This window comes from Haemaphysalis longicornis, unplaced genomic scaffold (genome assembly GCF_048455015.1).
Source record: "Haemaphysalis longicornis isolate Haplotype H1 unplaced genomic scaffold, Haemaphysalis longicornis Haplotype H1 scaffold_5, whole genome shotgun sequence".
Classification (NCBI taxonomy): domain Eukaryota; kingdom Metazoa; phylum Arthropoda; class Arachnida; order Ixodida; family Ixodidae; genus Haemaphysalis; species Haemaphysalis longicornis.
In genome coordinates this window covers 31,414,524-31,435,322 of record NW_027526385.1, presented here as the reverse complement: position 1 = coordinate 31,435,322, position 20,799 = coordinate 31,414,524, and the positions used below count along the sequence as shown (strand labels likewise).

Below are 20,799 nucleotides of genomic sequence, written 5' to 3'. Positions count from 1 at the left end.
AGTCTCTCCGGGCCCCGGCGGCCGTTGTTCTGATGGAGGCAAAAAACAAAACAAAAATGAAGCGCTCGTGTGGAGGATATTTAAGCCTGACACTTTCATGTAAGCCTGCGTTTCGACACGCAGTAGGGTGCTTTGCCCATTATATATATAGGCAAAGATATTCTGCTTCCGCAGGGGAGCTTGCGCAGACGCCCTGTCGCACGCTGTGTACCTTTCCCAATTCGGAGAGTACCATTCAAAGCCTAGTTGCGCTACTTTGGCTTACGCATTCCATGTCATGGGTTTAAGCAAGTGAAGGACCATGGCATACCATGTTAAAGCTGGTGAATGTTTATTGCGAACAAAAAGACAGACTCGATACAGCAGCATCATCACCACTAAACGGTGTATAGTAACACAGAGAATAATAAAAATTCACCATCGGAACATAAAATGCATTTAAAAACATCTCGAAGCAATACAGCAGCCAATAAAAACTGAGAAATGCCTTACTGCTGCATATTTTATTTGAGCTGCTGAAAGAAAAAAAACACTTCTTCACGTTATTATTATGTACCATAAATATGTATGCATAAATATATAGATAGAGCTTGAGACATGCGTGAATATAGGTTTTGCCTGCGCACCGACGGTATTCTAGACGCTACCTTTGCCATTCAGGGTTCCGCCAATTAGGCTGATTTATCGGCCTTGTGCGCACAGTCAGTTCAAAGCTTGCGAGAAATATTTTGCCTTTCTAATACAACAAACCTTTGTTGGGCATAGTGGCATATATTAGGCACGAAACGAGCACAAAACTAAAAAAAGTACGATACAACAGAGTTAACTATAGTTTATGAAAGTCCAAAGGTTTTTTTTTTGAACTAGGAATCATGCAACTTTGTAACAAATCACCGGATCACGCTCATTACACAGCTATAAAACAATATCATAACGGAACGAGATATCCTTGCTCAACCAGTGGTTAAAAGTTGCCGTGACAAAACAAATATTTCTTTGTTGTAAAATCTTCTTGAACATTGGGAGAGCAACGTAGAAGCTGTTGAAAGATTGCAGAAACACTGTCAGGTTGCAGGTATCACTTCAAAGCAGAAAAGCACCTGCCGGACATTGTGCATCCCCATACTAAGTTCACGGCATCAGCAGTTGCGGCCACATGAGCAAGATTGTCATTGGTGCATCACGCCGACGCACGCGGGACCAGGGTTTTCTGGGCTGCGGCTTCTTCTCTTGACGAGGCCGCCTCCGCGGCGGCTTCGCTGATCTCTCTCAGACGGTTCACGGTGAGCTGCCGGACCTCTTGCATGGACAGGGCGCGGTCGTGGTCCCTCTCGACGACCTCCTTAACCTTGACGCTCATCAGCGAGTCCATACCCAGCTCGCCAAGGCTCATGTCTGGCTTCAGGCACGACGGGTCTTTCACGCCTGCAAGGTTAATGCCGAGATTTACTACGGTCGTAATACGAACTGGAAGCGTCTCGGACAACGCAGCACAATTAGTGAGGACGTTCTGTCCCTAGACTGGTCCATTTACAAGGTACACTAAGTCTGCACCCACAGACCCACAAGAGCAGCGTTACCGTTGCTCTTGTCCATTCGACTGACAATATGCATTATCAGTTTTTCACGTCGAACGGACGGTCCCGTACGCGCCTGGTCTTTCGTTTTACATTCGTACTCCATAGGCGACTTCTTGTCGACAAGATTCGCAGGTCTGCTACATCCGAAAAGTTAAGGGATGTCTAAAGGATTGATTGAAATTCAGTCTTTTGTTTTATTGAACGCGGGTCTGTCACTGCCCATGAGCTCATAACCAATCATATTATCCGGAACGTGTTGTTGCCACCCCAGGTTGAGACAGCAATTAAAATTACTGCAGGTGTAAATTTAAATTCGTAACTCAAATTTAATCGTAAGGAAACCTGAAATCCGAAAATGAGGTAATAATGATGGAAACATTTACTAAACTTGAATATCGAGAAAGGAGTACACTTGGGAATAGAAAACCTTTGGTACACGGAAATTTTTTTTCCTTAACGTAACTTCTTCACCCGGAATTTCTTACGCTGCTCTGAAGACTTTGCTGAGCATTTCATACGTCAGCATTTCTTTCAAGAGTTTTATAAGCAGTTTTAGGTATTTTTTCTGGGTGGTAGCTCGGTGGTATAGTGAATTGTGTCGACAAAACTTTTTTTGAGACTGCGGAATCAATTCATAGGCAACATCGCGCATTAGAGTCATCCCGAATTTCACCCGCGAGAAAAAGTTGCTGTCCTCATGAAGACTGCAGCGTTAGAATCTCAGCTCACCGAGGATGCTCATGATGGATAAGACGAGGTCATTCTTGTCCTTTGTTTCCGCTTTTGAGGTCAAGTCTGCCTTGACGAAGCTTGACACTATCGGGTGGCTCTGCTTCAGGAACCGATCCATCACCTCCAAGCAGGACCTCATTTGTTGCGGAACAGTTCCGCCGACCACAACGTCAGCACCCATAGTGTCGTGGAGCACTCCGACATCACCGATGGCACCCCACTGTATCGCGAGACCTGTAATATAAAACGGAACAGGCATTTTGAATCGACTGCGGAAGAAATCTTTACCTTCTAATGTGTTAACAGACATTAGTCTTAGATAAAGCGAATTGAATGCCATTTTTTTCTTAGTTTGTGCGAGGCTATTGCACAATGGCAGAAGAACTATAGGTGAGTTTCAACCGTAAATTATAAGCAAACAGTTTCGCAGCAACAGTGACCAATGACTTCATTCCGTAATTCTTCTCAGCTGTTTAAATGCACCTAACCAAGCGTCGCATGTGTACGGGGAGGATCAGTTTTGACATGGAAGGATTTTTTTTTGAAAAATACAAGAATAGTAAGTGTTGATGAGAATAATCACAAGGCTAGCAACAATAAGATGTTATAAAAAAACTGGCGCAGAAAACGGGTCGGTGGTGAGGTAAGAAAAAGGGTACTCAAGGTTGACAAAATATGACTGGCTCAAGCATTGCTTGAATGGTAAATTAGGAATAGAATCTCTCTAGTAATTGGCAACAAACTACTTCAGACCTCTAAACCTCGCGGAGGCACTTAAAATGGAAACAAGCTGCATGACTTTGTGATGTCGTTAAAGGCAGTTAACTTTGCGATGCGCGGTGCCCACGGGCACAAATAAGGAAATCCCTCAGGCAGAACGCCCCAGAGGGACCAGGGAGTGGTTTGACAAGCAGTATTCTTATGGGTTTGAACGTGCTGTTTTTCGCCGGTGACATTGTACATGACGTAAGCATAATGTTTTGATAATCACCCACAACATTTCGGCCCGCAAAACATCAACCCCCGAAAAACACCAACCGAAAGAATACGAACAGAGACTTTACACTTTGGTTTGTGTAGACAAGCTTATTCAGGCTCAACTATTAACCAAGTGCTGTGCCCAAGCCATCTTTTTTTGTGTTTTCGGCAAAAACTCATTCTCGAGCATTGGGTGTACGATACGCATCCGTCATAGTCGAAGTCAAAGTCATGTCTATTTCAACATGGAATATGCTGAGGACGCAAGCAATAAGACATCTTGGGCTTGACGAGGCCTGTACCTCTTATTTACAGTTCGAACAGCAGTTGCAATGTTCTAAAAGTTCCAATGTACACAAAACTTCCTAAGAAGAAAGCAAGCAAATCTCACCTGGCAGACCTTCTGCAACGCGCCGCTCGCAGAGGCGCTCCATAACAGAGTTTGCGTAGCCGTAGTTGGTCTGCCCTACGTTTCCGCGACCACAGGCTACGGAAGAGAAGGCTACAAAGTGGTCTAGCTCGGGGCACAACTTCCGAGACAGTTCATCTAAGTGTTGGGTGGCCTGAACCTTGGGCCGGCAGGCAGTCTCGTACTCCTCAGGCGTTTGGTTTTCGATAAGTGCATCTCGAAGCACCTGCGGATGCAAAGCAAAAATAAATGCATTGGGTGCCTTCAGCTGCATTTTCTGGGTATTGCGATCGAGCCAAGCAGAGATCACCTGAATAGCAAACAATGTGAAAAGGAATTGACATCGAAAAAGTAGGTCATTGGAGGGCTATTCAACATTCTGCCGTAATATCTAAGATTGCATAGGTAAGTTGTTAGTATTCAATACAATTAAAAAAATGTCCCACCATAAATTTATAGGTATAGGCGAAAAAGAAAGTAAAATCTACAGAAATAAGATCAGCCACTATGCTAAGATACTGTTAACTCCCCGGCCAGCTTGTGTATCGCCTTATGTGTTGGTGGACCAAAGTGAATGTTTTTTGGAAGTTCGTGGATATGTTAATCCTCAGTAGAATCTAGTCTCGGAAAAAGTTTGAACCGTGCGCATAAAAACCACGAGGGAGGTATAAGGTACCTTATTATATATTGTCCCTGAAGGATCAGTGTAGTCTTCGGGAGCGCATTTCTGCCCTGTACATTGGTAGAATTCGGACCGTGTAAGGGTACATTTATTCTCAACAAAAACGGGACACTTACCACAGCAAGGTTGAAGATACCACCCACTGGTCCAATGGCCGCCGCTTCCTCGATGATGCTCAAAGCTCCTTTTTCCGTCGAGGCGTCCGCTTTACTGACGAGCACCTTCACTCCAGCCTGTTGCCACCGGTGCAAGCACTGCCTCTGATAACCCGTCCGCACCCCGGACCGGGCGGTAAGGAGAAGCTTGCGGCATCCACGAGACACCATCCACTCCGCCAGTTCTAGACCAAAGCCACCGAGACCACCCGCGAGCACGTACGACTTGTGGCCGTAGAAGTAGGTGCGGGCAACGGCCTCTACAGTGAGTGGTGATGGGACGGCGGCCTCACTCCGGTTCTCTTCCGGTCTCACCTGAATTGCAATAAGAAGTGATTGAAGCCAAATATCGTAATGTCAATTGGTTCTTGCAGAAGTACAGTTTTCCCTTTTTATGACTGTATGTACTGGGCAATGGCTCTTTACATATTCACGGCGTTTGCGACACAGACGTATCTCTACTCATCCCTGCATGCAGCTCTGCAGATCGTCTCCAAATAGTTCTGGGGACCCATTGAAACTTGTGAAAAAACGAAGTATGAGGGCTTCCAGTTACATTTGGTTTCAGCTGGGTCTGACCCTGTTTGATACGACATATCTGCCTTCTAGTTATCGTACGCAACTGCCATCCTGTGCTATCGAACCTCTGTGTCCACCCGGGTGTTTTAAAGGAAGTATATAAATCCATAAATACACACATAAGTACCGCGGAAGCTGCAGATGTGCTTAAGATGACAGTTAGGATATCGTAAACTTACCGAATGGCCTATATGTACTAAAAAAAATTTCCTTTCATTGTTTGCACGACAGGAAATGGAATTTACGCAAAAAATATCAGTTTGGCAGAGTAGGTGGTAATCGTACTCATAACCTAAAGGGTAAGCGCGCCGTTTTCTGCCATTACTGGTGGTCCGGCTGTCACCATTGCTCGGCTTCTACAGATGTTTATATGCAGAAATGTTTAGCGATCAGATATAAATGTATATATATATATACATATATATATATATATATATTGCAGGACAGACACGTACGGGAGGAAGCAGTTAAAACAACATATCAAAGTTGCAGTCCTTATTGGCAGTGCCATTTGGCGTTTGGCAGGGTTTTTATAGTGCCGAACAAGGTATGATTGCCGTTTTTGTGATACAGGGATAAATAAGTTAAATAAAGAGCGCAGAAAAAAAATCAGCCGTTTTACCGGAAGTGGCAATACAACCCACAACCTCCGCATAATGCGTGCGGCGCACTACCAATTGTGCTATTCTGTGACGGCTCCCTTCTAGACTTTACAGCGGGCGTTTATATTCAGGACTGCTGTGAGGCCGGTCAACTAGCGCCACCCCTCGACCATCGCGGAAGACGTAGTACGTGTTTTCCCCGCGGCCGCCACGGAAGACGGGGTTGGAACTCGGGGATCGCCAATGGCAATTTTCGGACTGCTGCAGCAAGAACCCACGTAATGCATTTTGCAGAACATAGATGTACAGGACGAGGGATTCCGTAAGGACACATATCAAAGTTGCAGACCTTATTGCCAGGGCTATTTGGCGTTTTGACAGTATTTTATAGTCCCAAATAAGGTATTATTGCCATTTTTATGATGCAAGGATAAATAAATAAATATATCAGTCGAGTAAAAATAAGCCGTCGTCCAGGAAGGGCAAGTTGTGGTACGGTTCCAGCCTTGGGGAAAACAGCGGATTTTTTCTCGACTGATATTTTTACCTCTTTATTGATTGACTGATTGATTATAGGGTTTAACGCGCCGGCGCAACGGAGGCGATGAGGCGCGCCGTAATGTAGGGCTCCGGATTAATTTTGACCACCTGGGGATCTTTAACGTGCGCCGAAATCTTGTACACACGGGCATTTTTGCTTTTCGCCTTCTTTACCTCTTTATGCTTGTATAAAAAAATGGCAATCATTCCTCATTTGGCACTATAAAACACTGTCAAAAACTCCGATTAGCACTAGCAATAACGACTGCCTTTGCTATAAATATATAAATATCCTGGCTAGTTTACGCAACTAGTTTCTCACCTCCAACACCACTTTGCCCACATGTTTTCCAGAGGCCATGAACCGGAATGCCTCCTCGGCTTGATCCCGCCTGAAGCGAGTAACGTCCAGTGGACGGACGACCCCTGATGCGATGCCCTCACGCACCAACTCCGACACGCGGTGCTTGTCAGCCACGGCAGATATGTCTTCGCCGAAGAGTGCGTCCAGCAGGATGCCGTGGATTGTGACGTTCTTCAGTAGTACCGACATTCCAAGAGGTGAGTCCTTGGACAAGTCGAACTTGCCGATCTCCAGGAAGCGGCCATGCATCGCCAAGCAACGAACGCTGGCTTGGAGCATCTCTTCTGCCAGGGAGTTCAACACGAGATCCACACCTGGTGTTGAACAAAAAACAACAACAAAGACAGCTGTAAGCTAACATCTAAACTAAAAGCTTGGAAGGCCCTTGAAAACCTCTTTCTACAACACGTGTCCAAACAGCAATATACATAAAATTATCGTGTAATGTTTCCTTTCCATTTAGTGTCTTGTGTTATTGCGCAATGGGGATAGTGGACGTTCTCCTTGAATATACCGCCGTTAGGTTCCTGTATAAAATAACTGAAACGTTTATCTAAAAAAAGGGGACCATGATGGAACTGTCCAATCAGATTGTTAAAGCGTTGCCGAGAACAAAGAGTTGACAACAAAACACCATGCAGCAATATAAATTACATTTGGTTGGCTAATTAGGTCATTACCGATAAGGTTCAAACAGCGCACAGTTTGACCATACCAGTATAAATACAAGGAGCCTAGTGTGTCGGTCTTTTTTGTGTTGGCTACCGCCATGGTCGTAATATTTCCATTGTTTTAGTGCTACCTGTGGAGAACGCGTCATAAGCATGCGCCATTTTTTGTAATTGCGATAGATCTTTGTTTTGCTGTGAAAAACTAATTAAAAAGAATAAAAAGGAGAGGAATACTGACCTCGGCCATTCGTTTCATGGAGAATGTGCTCTTCGAAGGAGAGGTGCCTTGAGTTCGCGAATTGGTAATCCTGGAGTTTCGGGAAGCGTCGTTTGAGGAATGCCTGTTTCTCTGGAGAACCTGTATAAGACAAAGAACATCACGATTTGAGAACATACCTCAAACTACGTGTCGCGTGGCAAAGAAATCGAAAAGTGGTGCGAAGACAATAGTCGCTTCCACGTCTCCCCGTCACACCCAGCTCTGTCCCTCTGGACAGAGCGGCCTTGAAATTACCTCTCGCCTATGCGGTTCTTAAAGGTCCTGGCATTTACCTGTAGTAATGTCACATTCATTACATAAAATGAAGTAGTGACCGCTTAATACTAGTCAAGAGACAAAACAAAGGCAGATACTTCGTTAAAAATCTCGAAATTATTGCACATTCACTTTCGATTTTTTCGTTGGAATAAGTAGCGGTCAGTCAGCGCTGAACTCAGGATAATGGCTTGTCGATCGGCTTTGACAATAAAGAAATAAGATGTGCTCACCGACTGTGGTGAAGACCGTACATCCCATTGAAAGGGCGATGGAAATGGCGGCTTGTCCAACGCCCCCGCTGCCCGAGTGGACGAGCAGCGTTTCTCCGGACCGCATGTTGCCTCGTACAATGAGTGCGTAATAGGCGGTCAAGTAGGCTACGGGGACCGTGGAGGCCTCCTCCATACGCCAGGATTCAGGAACCTCCCACAGGAATTCTGGGTCAGCCGCCACGGCCGTGGCCATACCCATGGCTTCCACCATACCCATGACCCGACGCCCTGATGGGTCGCGGCCTGAGAACTCCATGCCGAGGACGCACTCAGATAACCTCAAGTCTCCTGCACACCAGAGGGTAAATAGACTGTAGTAAACGCATCTCTAGATCACGTTATTTAATAGACATACTGAAGAGTTTACATTTTAATGCGTAAGGTGTCTTAAATTATGTTACAGAGTCGTTTAAGGTAAACAGTGTAATAACGCCGTGTACCTGCGCAGCAATGCGGGATAGCGAAGTTAGTACAATTAATGGTTATGATAATCTAGGTGTAAAACGCTGTAACAAGAAAAAATGCGAAATAGTAATATGTTTAGCACAACACCCGAAAATGTTGGGTGATTGGACTGCTGATGGTGAATTTAAATCTGCAACAGGAAAATAAAATATGGAAGCGAAGCAACGAAATCGCGAATGATTAACTAGCTGGGTGCCATGGCAAGTTGTATAACAAAACAAAAAAGTAAGAAAAATATAAAATGAATAGACTAGCTATCCACAACACTTCACAGGTGTATACATCCTAGGGCCGCTTCGCGATTAAAAAAAACGTAAAATTACTAAGCTCGAAAAGCAAATATATAAACCTAAATGTGTGTCGGTGTATGTAAACAATTCTAATAAATTTGCATCTTTTCTTAAAAAATCTTATTAATAGGCGTGGACATAAAATCCTTGTTTTTGTGTAGATACAAAAACATCTATTTATTTGTTTGCTTGAAATCTTGCCAAATGTGCACGTTGCTGCAGGGCGGTATTGCGGTCAAATAAAAGCGCAGCTTGTTTCGGTCTTGAAGGTCTAACTGGCATTCATAACTTCTTGTAGATGTTTGCTTTGTCGTTAAATCATGGAAATCTTCTACGAAACATCGCCTGGCAAGGGTGCGTTTATAAAATGGCGCTTTGTGCACCCCTAAGCGTCTCTTAGTTGGCGTTTGTGTGGGGTGATACTTCATCCTGGGTCAGCTTCGTATTAACGTGTGTCGCAGCCGAAAGTTTCAAACCACGTCATTGTCATTCAGAAACTACTAGGAATCACAGGGCAACATTTGTGGTTGGGATGCATCTGATTGATTGATTGATTGTGGGGTGTAGCGGGCCGAAACTACAAAGTTCGGAGGCGCGACGTACTGGAGGGCTCGGGGTTAATTTTGACCACCCGGGGACCATTGCGCGCGCCGAAATCTCAAACACACGAGAAGTTTTGCTTTTCGTCTCCATAAAAATAACGGCCGCGCGGCGTGGAAGCGAACCCGTGTCCTGTGGCTCAGCAACACAGCGCTCAAGCCACTGAGCCACTGCGGTAGGTGGGATGCCTCTGAACGTATGCTGTCTTGCAGCGCACTGTCAGGTGTATATTTTTACGGGTAAGTGCCTGCCCGTTAAAGTATACCTAGGTATATTTTGAGACATGTTCCTGATAGCGCAGTAGTGTGGCACTATGTACCTTAAATATGGAGCTTTTTTGTGGTAATGTAACCCTTCACAAATACAGATTTTAGTATTGCGACAAGTAAGCAAGTTCCTCGTAACTCTACGTAGTCTGTGGACAAGCTCTAGGTCAATAGCATTCGGAAGCTGTGAGGGGGACAGACTCAGACATCAGCGATTTCCTTCCGTTTCCACAAAGTCGTTTGCTGAACAGTGCACTCACCGAGCAACGCATCCTGGGAAAGCTTTCCGGTGGCCAGCATGACATCGCGGAAGTTCAGGGCAGCATAGTATACGCTGCAGACGACCTCTTTAGCCCCATTGGAAGAGAGGCTGTAGGCCAGTGGGGATTCGTACCATTGCAAGCTAGATAGGTCGCCGCGTCTGTGCAGGTTGAGGAAGGCGAACGGTGTGGTCGTCTTGGGGTCGTCACCTGGTATCGATAAAGCAAATCCAGTAATGAACCATGCAGACATATGAAGCCGATGAAAGCAGTTTTACGTAAAACCCGTTATGCAATCGCTTCCGAGATTCCCTTTGATGGTTATGAAGAGAATCTACGCAGCTGGTTTTAACCACTGGCGTACTGATTTTCCGATGGCACGAGTCGTTCCGAGGCAAGCAACGGTATTCTACCGGAGTGCGAAGCCTCTGAGTCAAGGTTATAGGGGGAAAATGGCACGGCAGCAAGAGAACGCGTTGTCAAGCAACACCCATAATAGTCGGTATGTGGCACAGTGTTGACGCGCGTTCCAAGCAATTCTAACCATTATCTATTACCGAGCATCATGAAGCAGCTCTGATCCGCTCAAGGGGTAGAGAAATGATCAATCAACAATAATATAAATGCTCGTTTAAGCAATAAAAAATTATTTTAGAAACATTTAAGTAAGACGAAGTAAGCTGACGTCAAATGTGGGTTGCCTTTGTGGAATGATCTTTGAATTTTTTGTTGTGGAGGTATTTCAGACGTACCTATTGGAATCCAGCCATGTACCACGTAAAATAGCTGAAAGCTCCGCGTTTTTGTTTTGTAGTATTTTCTAACATTCGTAATTTTTTTGGGGTGCCCTATGGTTGTATAATTCTAACCATTATCGTTTTAAAACCACTGAAAGAAACCGAGGCGTTTTTAAGGAGCTGTTAAAGAGGCTTGGGCAAGGCAAAACAACCAGCATTGACCTGGGAGCGTACGTCCTGAGGGCATTGCATTATGTTAGTTTGCGTGTTTGTACCTATGTTTCAGGAAATGTGTTATTGGTCATGCACGTTTTGCAAACACCAGTAGCATTGGGTATTCCTGAATGCCTACCATATTTTATTGCAGTCCTTGATTTTTAGTGCCGTAACTAGTAGTTGTTGAGTCATTAGTGTGGAGGTTCGGTGCGAGTACTCAGTTCCATTGTTTGCCATTTCTTATGCTGCTGCTGTCGCTATAAAAAGAAGCCGCACCTAAATGTTCTGTTCTTTCAACAAACATCAAGTGACCAATAAAGATGTTCTGTGTGCCTCGTCTTCCTTTGTCTAACCAACAGCATTCATCTCACATCATTTGCTAGCGATTCTGCACCTGGTCTCTTTCCTTTTTATTTGCGTAATTGTTTGGGGTATCACGTAATATTGATGTTTATCCTCGCTATTTTGTACAATTTTGCATCAGTCAGCTGAGCGCACGGAAGGACGCAATGCACACAACTCTTGTAGAGTTTTTCTCGCTGTCAACACCGAACCGATGTTAAGAGCTCCCACCCGTCACTCCCCGCCAGCAAATCATGGCAATGAAATGGCTTACAGCAATGGCAGAAAAGGGTACTCACGTAACCCGTCCGTGACATGCCTGAAAGAGCCCCAGTGTCCGTTGCGGTAGATGTTCATCACTAGGTCTTTCTTCAGTAGCTCCCTGTATGACGGGTTGTTTGGTGTGAAGTCTGCAACCATGTTCTCTCCCTTCAAACTAGTGTCGACGATGCATCTGTGATAACAGCAGAGATTAAATATCAGTACACCTCACTAATAATGCAACTAAGTGATGGGGAATCAATGAAAATACGTTAACAGTGTTCCGGGACGTTCATGATGGGTGTGAGCTGGCGTGCTTGATTTGTCAAGCTAAGACTTTTTATATTCGCTTTGCAATGACAAAGTCGAGACGTCATGGGTTTCCCTTCAAGTGACACTCTGGAAAACACCTTCGCGCTGGAAGATGAGGCCCCACAGAAACCGCTAGGTGCCTCATAAATCGAACGGGAACCGGGGAATTTCGGAAAACACTTCATTTGCAACAGTGTTTGCGGCAACGTGGTTTATATGTGAGAGAAAAAAAGTTGGACACATGGGAAAAAACAATAACAACGCAGACTGCTCACGTTTCGGCCACTGGACTTGCTTTCATAACAGTAAATAGAGACTTGTTTTACTGAGCTCAGTCTGTGCCGGGTTTACTGCGTTTACTGAGAGCAGTGTGCTTTAAATTCACTGAATTTGGTACACATTTGCAGACACTAAATGTAGCTGCCGGCGTTTTATTAATAGGGCCATTAGGTGCAGAATCCTTTGTATGTTTTGAACCGTTGTTGTTCCTATCTCTCAAGAAAAGGTTCATAAAGTGTCATCGCAATTGAAGGCCACAGAATGTTTTAAGCAGCGTCACACGTTTTCACAGTAGAGAATATTTTTGGAGTAGTGTTGGGGGTACTGTGCAAGCAGCAGAATTTAGAGCGAACATAAAGATATCGTACACTCAAGAGGCATACCTGATGTGGCTTCCAATGGACTCCTGCCGCAGGCAGGTGGTGAGACCCACGACACCACTGATGTCAACGTCGTCGGCGAGAAGCCAGATGTTTTCTCCTGCCGGTCTGCTTTCGTACTCGAGGGCCTTCTCCTTTAGTGTATCGACCCAGCTGTATTGAGTGTTGCTTACCTTGACCAACTGCTGTTTCTCTGCTTCAACGACGTCTAAACTCTTCCTGAGTAGCATGAGCATGGAAACGCTGTTAGACTTGAGTCCTACCAAAGAAAATCCGTGGGCTTGGAACACCGACTCCACTGTCTCACGGGGATGGACCCGAAGTGGCAGCTCGCCTACGGTCGACAGAAACTTTTCGGGCGCAGTAAGGCTGGTACGTTCGGCTACAAGTATGAACGCCTGTTTCTTGCACTGCGAGGACAACTTTTCAGTGAGGTTTTCGAGGCTCGTTGACGATCCAGTCACCCCAGAAGCGACAATTAGATCCCAGTCAGACATGTCAACACCGGAGAAAGCATTTGAGTCCCAGGTGACTATTTTAGTGCCTTCAGGAAGGTTCTCCGGCAGGATGATTCCAGAAGAAGGCTGCGCCACTGTGTACTCAATCTTGAGCATAGCATTTGACAGAGACAATAGGGGAATTACCCAGGGAGCCAGCAGTGCGCTACATCCTTCAAAAACTAGCTCCATGACACGGATCTTCTTTAGGCTGGTGTTCTCTACGACTACGTCGAGCAGGTGCTTCAAGGGATCTTCTTCAAAGAGGGCCGTGTTCAGTAAATCCCTGACAAGGTCAGCTTTGTGGGCTGCAACAGCTGATTTCACACTGTCGACAACCAAGGAGATTGAACTTGGGGCCTGCTTTTGGATGGAGGTGAGTAAGCGGAGAAGGCCGTGGTTTTCGGCTGGGCTGTCGATGTACTGATGGAGAACCTGCTCGGACGCTTCGCAGAAGCCGTTCATTACGTCCGAAATTTCGGACTTGTTCTTGCCGCACGACTCCAGTACGCACCGGGCGACGCGGCTGCAAACCTGGACGTACTCCCGCACCTTTGCTTCCCGCTCTTGCATGGCCCGCTGGTCGTCCACATACGGGACGAAGTCGTGGCTTTCGAGTAGAGGAACCTGTCGTATGGGTCGTCGCGGTGCGATGCCATACTTGATGCCTCGCATTGTGACGCCTCCCGCGCGGCATGTGCTGAGGCAGGTGTCATACATGATGTCGACGCCTGGGAAAATTGAACACAAAGATTAGAATAATTGAAGCACGCAACGCCGATATTACACCCCACATGATGTTACGTGTTATTTCTTTGTAACCGCTTCCCAATCAATAACAGAAAGGGTTCATTGCTGGGTGGTAAATTATCGTTTACTGACGTTTCAGGGAGAGGACTCTCTCTCTCTCTCTCTCTCTCTGTCTACATATATATATATATATATATATATATATATATATATATATGGAGAGAGAGAGAGAGAGAGAGAGAGAGAGAGAGAGAGAGAGAGAGAGAGAGAGAGAGAGAGAATGTTTTGCAAAAATGCCAAATTATTTAGTACACAATATTGCGCGAGGCAATACCCCTGCCGCACCTTCTCAGTCATGTAGATTTGTCAACACCGAGCGTAGGTGCACACTCAGGGAGTGATTCAACTCAGCTGCCAAAACTTTTCAATATTACAAACTTTGCGATTTTTCCCTAGGTTTGGGCACCTTCGTATAGGAATATAGGTCAGATACTCACTCGTGCCGCCGAACTTCTCCAGCATCTGCGCTTGGATGTGTGGGTCCACGTGGCAAGACTGAATTCTGACTGGCATCCTCAGAGCCCGACGAGTGTGGGTGAGGATGGTGAAGTGAAGCATAGCGTCGATGAAATTCAGCCAGCTGTCTTCCCACTTGAGTTGACCTACGCGGTCTGGAAAAATAAGCCACATACAACCGTAAGTCGAGGGCCTTTTATAAATTTTGGGCTGGGAACACGAGATATGTGTAGCGTTGGTGAAGTCAAATGTTGATGATTTCCTGATAGCGAGTGGGCTACATTACTCCTAGACACCGTTAGGGAACCAGGTAGTCTTCTGGACGGATGTTTTTCCGAAAGAAATAAATGCCCCAATAAGCGACGATGCGGCTTCGGAATCCGGTGGATTTTAAATATTACCCGAAAAATGTTGGACAGCGCTAACGTACTAAAAGCTAAGAAAACAAAATTAGGTTAGTCTGGGATTGCAATCAGGGACGAATAGTATGCGTGTCGAACACGCATTCCCTGCGCTATCGCCGTGCCTTAGATTCAGCAACGGAAAGTTGGACATAGGAAATGCATGATGGCCTTCGACTTCGACTTGGAAATGAGCTTTAGAGAGGTGTACTTAGGGTTACATGAATATTTTAGACATGCTGATTAAAGTAGTAAAAAAGAATGCTTTCTCGATAGCGGAAAGGTTGGTTTAGAAGGGTCAATTGAAAATAAAAGACAAGAGGAAAACAATCTTCTTTCGTGTATATGTGCCCGTTCCCTGAAGGCGGCGACGATGAAGAAAACCGATCAGAAGGCTAACACGACGCAATGAGAGTAGGGCAATGCCGATGGTAATGATGGGACATGGTCGCACCACTAGAGGCCTACAGGTGTGCTTTGTGCATTCTAGTTAGGAATGTAATGAAGCCTTTTCGCGTTAAAATCGTATATTTTGGGCTGTACGAGAAGATTGGCCAAGCCTTTCAGTAATAGTAACAAGGAAACGCAAATGAAGGAACGAGACAAGGATGATAAGGATAATATAAGTTGGACGTTGCCCGTCAACCACAGGTCTGCATCAGTAATTTCAGCGTGCTAATCACATTAGTTGCACGTCATGCTTACCCTAACACCGTATATGTGTAACTAAATATGGCGGTCAACCACGCCTCTGAATTATAAGCACACAGAAGAAAACGACGCAACCGGAAATATTTAATGGAAGTGGTAATGCCGCTACTGCGATGGGCTCGTAACCGTGTGCCTCAGTGGCAGCTGTGAAACGTGAACGCCACGGATGTACGGCTCAAAAGAACATGCAAGGAAAAACAACGCTGAACTGCTAGCCAAGAGGCAGGCGCTCGCTGCAGCCTAAACCTCTACCAGCCGGCACAACCAGAACCATTGCGACGGGAAGTTCGCACACCAGGCATATGTCCCTCTCGTGACGACGCCATTGTCGCCACCAATAAGAAAATAACTCCCCAGACATACCATTAGACATACAGGATCACATGGCTTGAGATAAATCATAACACTTTCTTAATGACACATCTCAGCACTCTTGGAGCCTGCCTGAACCTTTTAGATACTGAAAAACAGTGTCTCCATAACTGTTATTGGGGCTATGAATGGTCCGCAGATCTCCCTCCTTTTGTACTTCAGTTTCATGGAATTACTATACAGTCACTAGAGGTATGATAGTACCTAGGGGACAACTGTATACGTAGTCAGCAGGGATCATGCAACGACGCTAATTTTAATATAATAGACAGGATTCCTTCATAGGGCTCACAGATTGACACTGTAAAAGGAGTGTGAGCACGGCCCTGGTATTAAGGGTCATGTGGCGCTTATGGCTATAGTCACAAAACTGTACTATAGAGGGCACAGATGGCACAAAAGAGAGGTACCGTGAAGGTAAAATCTTCCCACGTAACGTACCCGGCCTGTAGTTTGGGGCGTTGTAATATAAACGCGGAATCGCGGCGAGTATCGTGTTTGCAAAAGCATCGACAATGGCGATTGAAAACGGATACTGGGAGACCAAACAGCACGTGGTTTAAACGTTTTTTGAATATTTTTTTCTTGGAGGTGTATGCCATAACGCCTATTAAGATCAATTTTCAGCTATGGCGCCGTCAGTTCTCCGCCTACTAACGGGGTCCCTACTAGGAACGACTGGCAACTCTGAGGGAGTGTGACGGCAAATATACCCACCTTGGCTATGTGTTTGGGGCTAATGCCACCATAGAGCAGAGAATGCGTTTGTTTCGGCGGCACCAATAAACGGGGCAATTGAGACCTTGAAATATTTAATGCCTGTCTTGAAAACGGGCTGTGTACATGCAGGTCAAGAACTAATATTTTGTAATTACTGTTAAAAACTGCCGCATAAATTTGTGTCTTCATTTTCAATGGAAAGAATATGTTCATAACTGTTATCACGGACATTTTAGGACTCACGTCGATGGAGGTGAAAAGCAAAAAACGCCCGTGTGTTCGAGATTTCGGCGCACATTAAAGATCCCCAGGTGGTCAAAATTAATCCGGAGCCCTCCACTACGACGTGCCTCATCACCTGCGTTGCGTCGGTGCGTTAAACCCTACAATCAATCAATCAATCAATCAATCAATCAATCAATCAATCAATCAATCAATCAATCAATCAATCAATCAATCAATCAATCAATCAATCAATCAATCAATCAATCAATCAATCAATGACTCACGTAAACATTCCGGCGATTTATTGGAGCGTCAATGCAACTTCAGGATGACAGTAATCGGGTCATACGTTAATATACAGCAGATCAAATTAGGGAGACATTAAAGCGTATCATTTTTGGTACACTAAGCTTTTTGTTTCGAAGTCTAATGAGAAAACTCCGACAAGTGTCCTGTTCAACTCCAAATTCCGCGCCCAGAGTCTGTAAAGGAAACAGACAATCGAACTCACGGTTTATGTCAGCGCTCTGGATGCCCTGGAAGGGTCCGTAATATCCATAGCCTCGCAGTCGGAGCTCCTTGTAGATGTCGTCAGTGTTTAGCTCGTAAGACGACGTTACGTCAGCAGCGGCACATGGAGGCTTCACATCATGTAGCTTCTCGCACTCCTCTGCCAGGCGAATGCGGCCGCTCGCCACCAAACTACCGGATTGGCACACCTCGAACTCTCCCGAGGCTCGCATGATGTTGACCAGGAAGCGTACGGGACCTGCGTACAAGTCAAACATTTGAGGTGTCGCATCAGTTTAACTGATGCGAAGATGCATAAGCGTTTCAGAAACAGTTCTTTACATTTTGTCTAGAATAGAAAAACTCCAGTTTTATGCTGAGTCAAGAACAGCTGATAATTTCTGCATGGTTCCTGAGGAGCTGAAACCATCAAGGTAAGCCTATGAGCAGCGATGTTTAAGGGTAGTAGGATAACGGCAGAATACTTTTGTTTAGTACAAGGATCTTTTGGGCAGTTTCATGCAGTACAAGGTGATATGGCGTGTACTAATTGCACCATCGGACTGGGTAAGTATATGTAATCTAGGGAGATGTCTTTGCGATCTGAAAGCCAAAATGTATTATATAGATAGAGAGAGCGACTGAGTGTACTGAAATGTGGGTGGCTTACCGCTTTCAGGCAGCATGGTTGCACGGTGAATAGCCACGTCCTCGAAGATCACAGGTACCTGGTCGAAAGGCTTCCCAGAACGCTTTGCCAGAGATTTCCAGGCTAACATCATGTATCCGGCCGCAGGAAACACTACGCGCCCGTCGACCTGGTGGCCGGATAAGTAGGCATCTTCTTCGTTGGCTTCTAGGTCGACTTCCACGATTTCCTCGGACACCTGCGTAGGCAGGATTATCAAGACATATATAGAGCCAGAGTGCGGATGGTAACAAACATCTTAAATGCGCACCAATAGACGCATGCATTGACATTGTGTCATATTCATCTTAAGCATGACCCGCCGCGGTGGCTCAGTAGCTCAGGCGTAGTGCAGCCGCGCTCAACAGCCGGCTTCGATCCCTGCCGCGGTGACTGCTATTAAGATGTGTTCGAAAAGCAAACACGCCCCTTTGTCATGATTCAGGCGTCCCAGGTGGTAAAAATTAATCCTGAGCCCTCAACTATTGGAGCCTTGTAGCTTCGGTAGATTAAACCCCCAAAATTCGAAAAAAAGTATGTGTGAAAATAACAAAAGATATTGTGAAGGGTGGAACTTCGTAAGGGGTATAATTTGCAGTGTGTAATTGCGATCTACATTTTCTACCTACCTATATCCAGCTAACAAAACTCTCCTTCGGGAATTATTCAATCAGAAGTGATTGAGTGGCATAGAAAAATTTCGGCGCAGTTTTTGTTGAGGACACAGCCTTTCTTCTGTACAGCGTAACCAATGGGAAATAATTATATCATATTTGCGCAAAGTAGAAAATATCAGACGTAGTTTTGGGTCTGGAACTTTTCCCACAAAGAGTAGCAGAAACGGAGCGAGCTTGGCTAATACTACTCCACTGTTAGTGTATTTGGACATATTTGACTTTAATATGACGTCAATTTGGTGATGAGGTTTTACTGGGATTCTGAAAGGTTCATGGTTTTTATGTAAAAAGGCTACCTGTTATTGTATTTGCGTTGTTATTGTCACCATGACCGTAGTTTCTGTATTTTTGATCATAATTGACTTCATGGGCGTTTTATGCCCCCCGCAGAACGAACGTTTTCCCCAGAAATATATAACCCGTGAGTCATGCGTTAGCGTCACTTGTTATGTTCTAAGCGTGGCACCAATAATCCTCCTAGTTGAAATACGGTGTTGCATACTTTTGGACAAATAATCAAATTTAGGTTGCAGCCTAGCACCAGGCTTTCCTGCGTCCAAATAGGCCGTTGCCGGAAAAACATCTAAGCATTTACATGAGACTACAGTTTTACCTTTGCGGAGGTGTTGAAGTCGTTCCATTCGACGACTGGCCAGCTCTCGGTGTGATCCCAGCTGACGAGATGGGCTATGCTGGGCGTTCCACGTGGCACAGGCCATGGCACCGCCGGGTAGAGGGGAGTAAGATCCAGCTTAACACCGAGTGTGTGTAGTGTACCAATGGTGTTCAGGAAGAAGGCAGGATTGTCGGCATGGCGCTTCATGGCACCCAGGCAGGTCGCAGTAGATCCCATGGCACGACGCAAGATGGCCTGCAAAAGGTGTGCATACCAGGATGGGCTATACATTCTTGTGCATACGATGCAGATGGAATAAACCGAGTGCACAGAATAGAATAGCTCAAGGCCAGTTCAAGAACAGGCCGAAGAATGCTAATATGGTGTTGTTGTTCCCAAATATGTCGCATTCTTTGGCATTAGGGAGCGCATGTGATTGAGTTACAAAGGGTGGGGATCGTTTGAAAATAATATTTTATGATAACGTCGTGAGGTCCATTCCGCAACACAATTGTTTGGATTCCGGCAGGAAATCCGACATTGTTTCGACGTCACCTACGCGACTGGCCGCACGTCTTCATGGCGCTCATCAGTTTAACAACTAGTTACTCCCATGATTTACGCTCAGTTACCCGGAATCGGTTCAAGGGAGAAGAAAAAACCTGCGAAAAACTCCCGGTTTTGTGGCACCAAAAACGTTGCTGTTGCTCAATGAAAGCCCACAGAAAAGTTGTGAAAGCAGGAATGTTTTGTTGCAATCCTCTTATATTAGAGCGTTTTTTCGGGAAAGTTTTGTCCTACCCTAGGCTACCGAGTAAGTTCACTTCAAAATATATCCCATATTTCATCCAATGATTTGCCCCGGGAGTTGTTCCCGTGCTGTAACTGATTTCAGAGCGTGCATGCTGCCAAAGAGTAACTCTGGTGGTGTCCGGTTATATATTCGGCAGTTCTAAGTCTCATAAACAAGAAACGAAACGGCGCAATTACGCGAGAATCTGGCATAAGTAGGCTGAGAGATGAGATTCCTATCCACATAGAGACTAGTAACAGGCACGCCCGTCCGCTACCTATATATATATATTGTAGTGCGAAAGACGAGCAAGTGGCGCGCAGCCACCATGCGAGCACTACCGAGCAACTGATAAGCTACGCGGCCACAACAACCGTCAGCAATGTCATTGTGATTGGCGTACGCCACTCAAGAAGATTGACCACTTGAATTGTGCAGATGACGACGAGGCAGCACGGTGAGCCACCGCAGCGGCATCGCCATCGGCGTGAAGCTCGTGAAGTGCTCGAGATATACTGCCGGCTGGAACACTTATCCGCTTGCCACTTCTGAGTGCCCCTCCTACTCTCCGCTTTCAAGGCAATAAACCCGCATTACAATATATATATATATATATATATATATATATATATATATATATATATATATATATATTCAGGCTGCATGACCAAGAACCGTAATTGTAAATTGTGGAGTGTTGCACAACCACCTCGCCCGAGCCACTGACACTGAACAGGCGCTTTTGATGTTAGCAGTTCTTTTTATTTTCTACTTCTGAGGGCCGGTAGCGTGAACCATTGTACGCACCACTGG

General features: G+C 45.4%; 1 protein-coding gene across 1 annotated transcript in view; it reads right to left on the bottom strand.

The window, feature by feature from the left end:
* Positions 1-314: 314 nt before the first annotated feature.
* Positions 315-20,799, bottom strand: part of LOC144138029 (fatty acid synthase-like) — a 33,646-nt gene continuing 13,161 nt past the window's right edge. Inside the window, exons 12-25 of the mRNA XM_077670079.1 lie at positions 19,191-19,448; positions 17,883-18,099; positions 17,214-17,471; positions 14,255-14,428; positions 12,514-13,738; positions 11,578-11,732; positions 9,984-10,193; positions 8,061-8,390; positions 7,531-7,650; positions 6,580-6,935; positions 4,498-4,851; positions 3,682-3,925; positions 2,310-2,546; positions 315-1,425 (exon numbers count right to left, since the gene is read on the bottom strand). Coding sequence (XP_077526205.1) covers positions 1,181-1,425; positions 2,310-2,546; positions 3,682-3,925; positions 4,498-4,851; positions 6,580-6,935; positions 7,531-7,650; positions 8,061-8,390; positions 9,984-10,193; positions 11,578-11,732; positions 12,514-13,738; positions 14,255-14,428; positions 17,214-17,471; positions 17,883-18,099; positions 19,191-19,448 — 4,383 coding nt within the window. The 3' untranslated portion in view covers positions 315-1,180. The remainder of the gene's footprint in view (positions 1,426-2,309; positions 2,547-3,681; positions 3,926-4,497; positions 4,852-6,579; positions 6,936-7,530; positions 7,651-8,060; positions 8,391-9,983; positions 10,194-11,577; positions 11,733-12,513; positions 13,739-14,254; positions 14,429-17,213; positions 17,472-17,882; positions 18,100-19,190; positions 19,449-20,799) is intronic.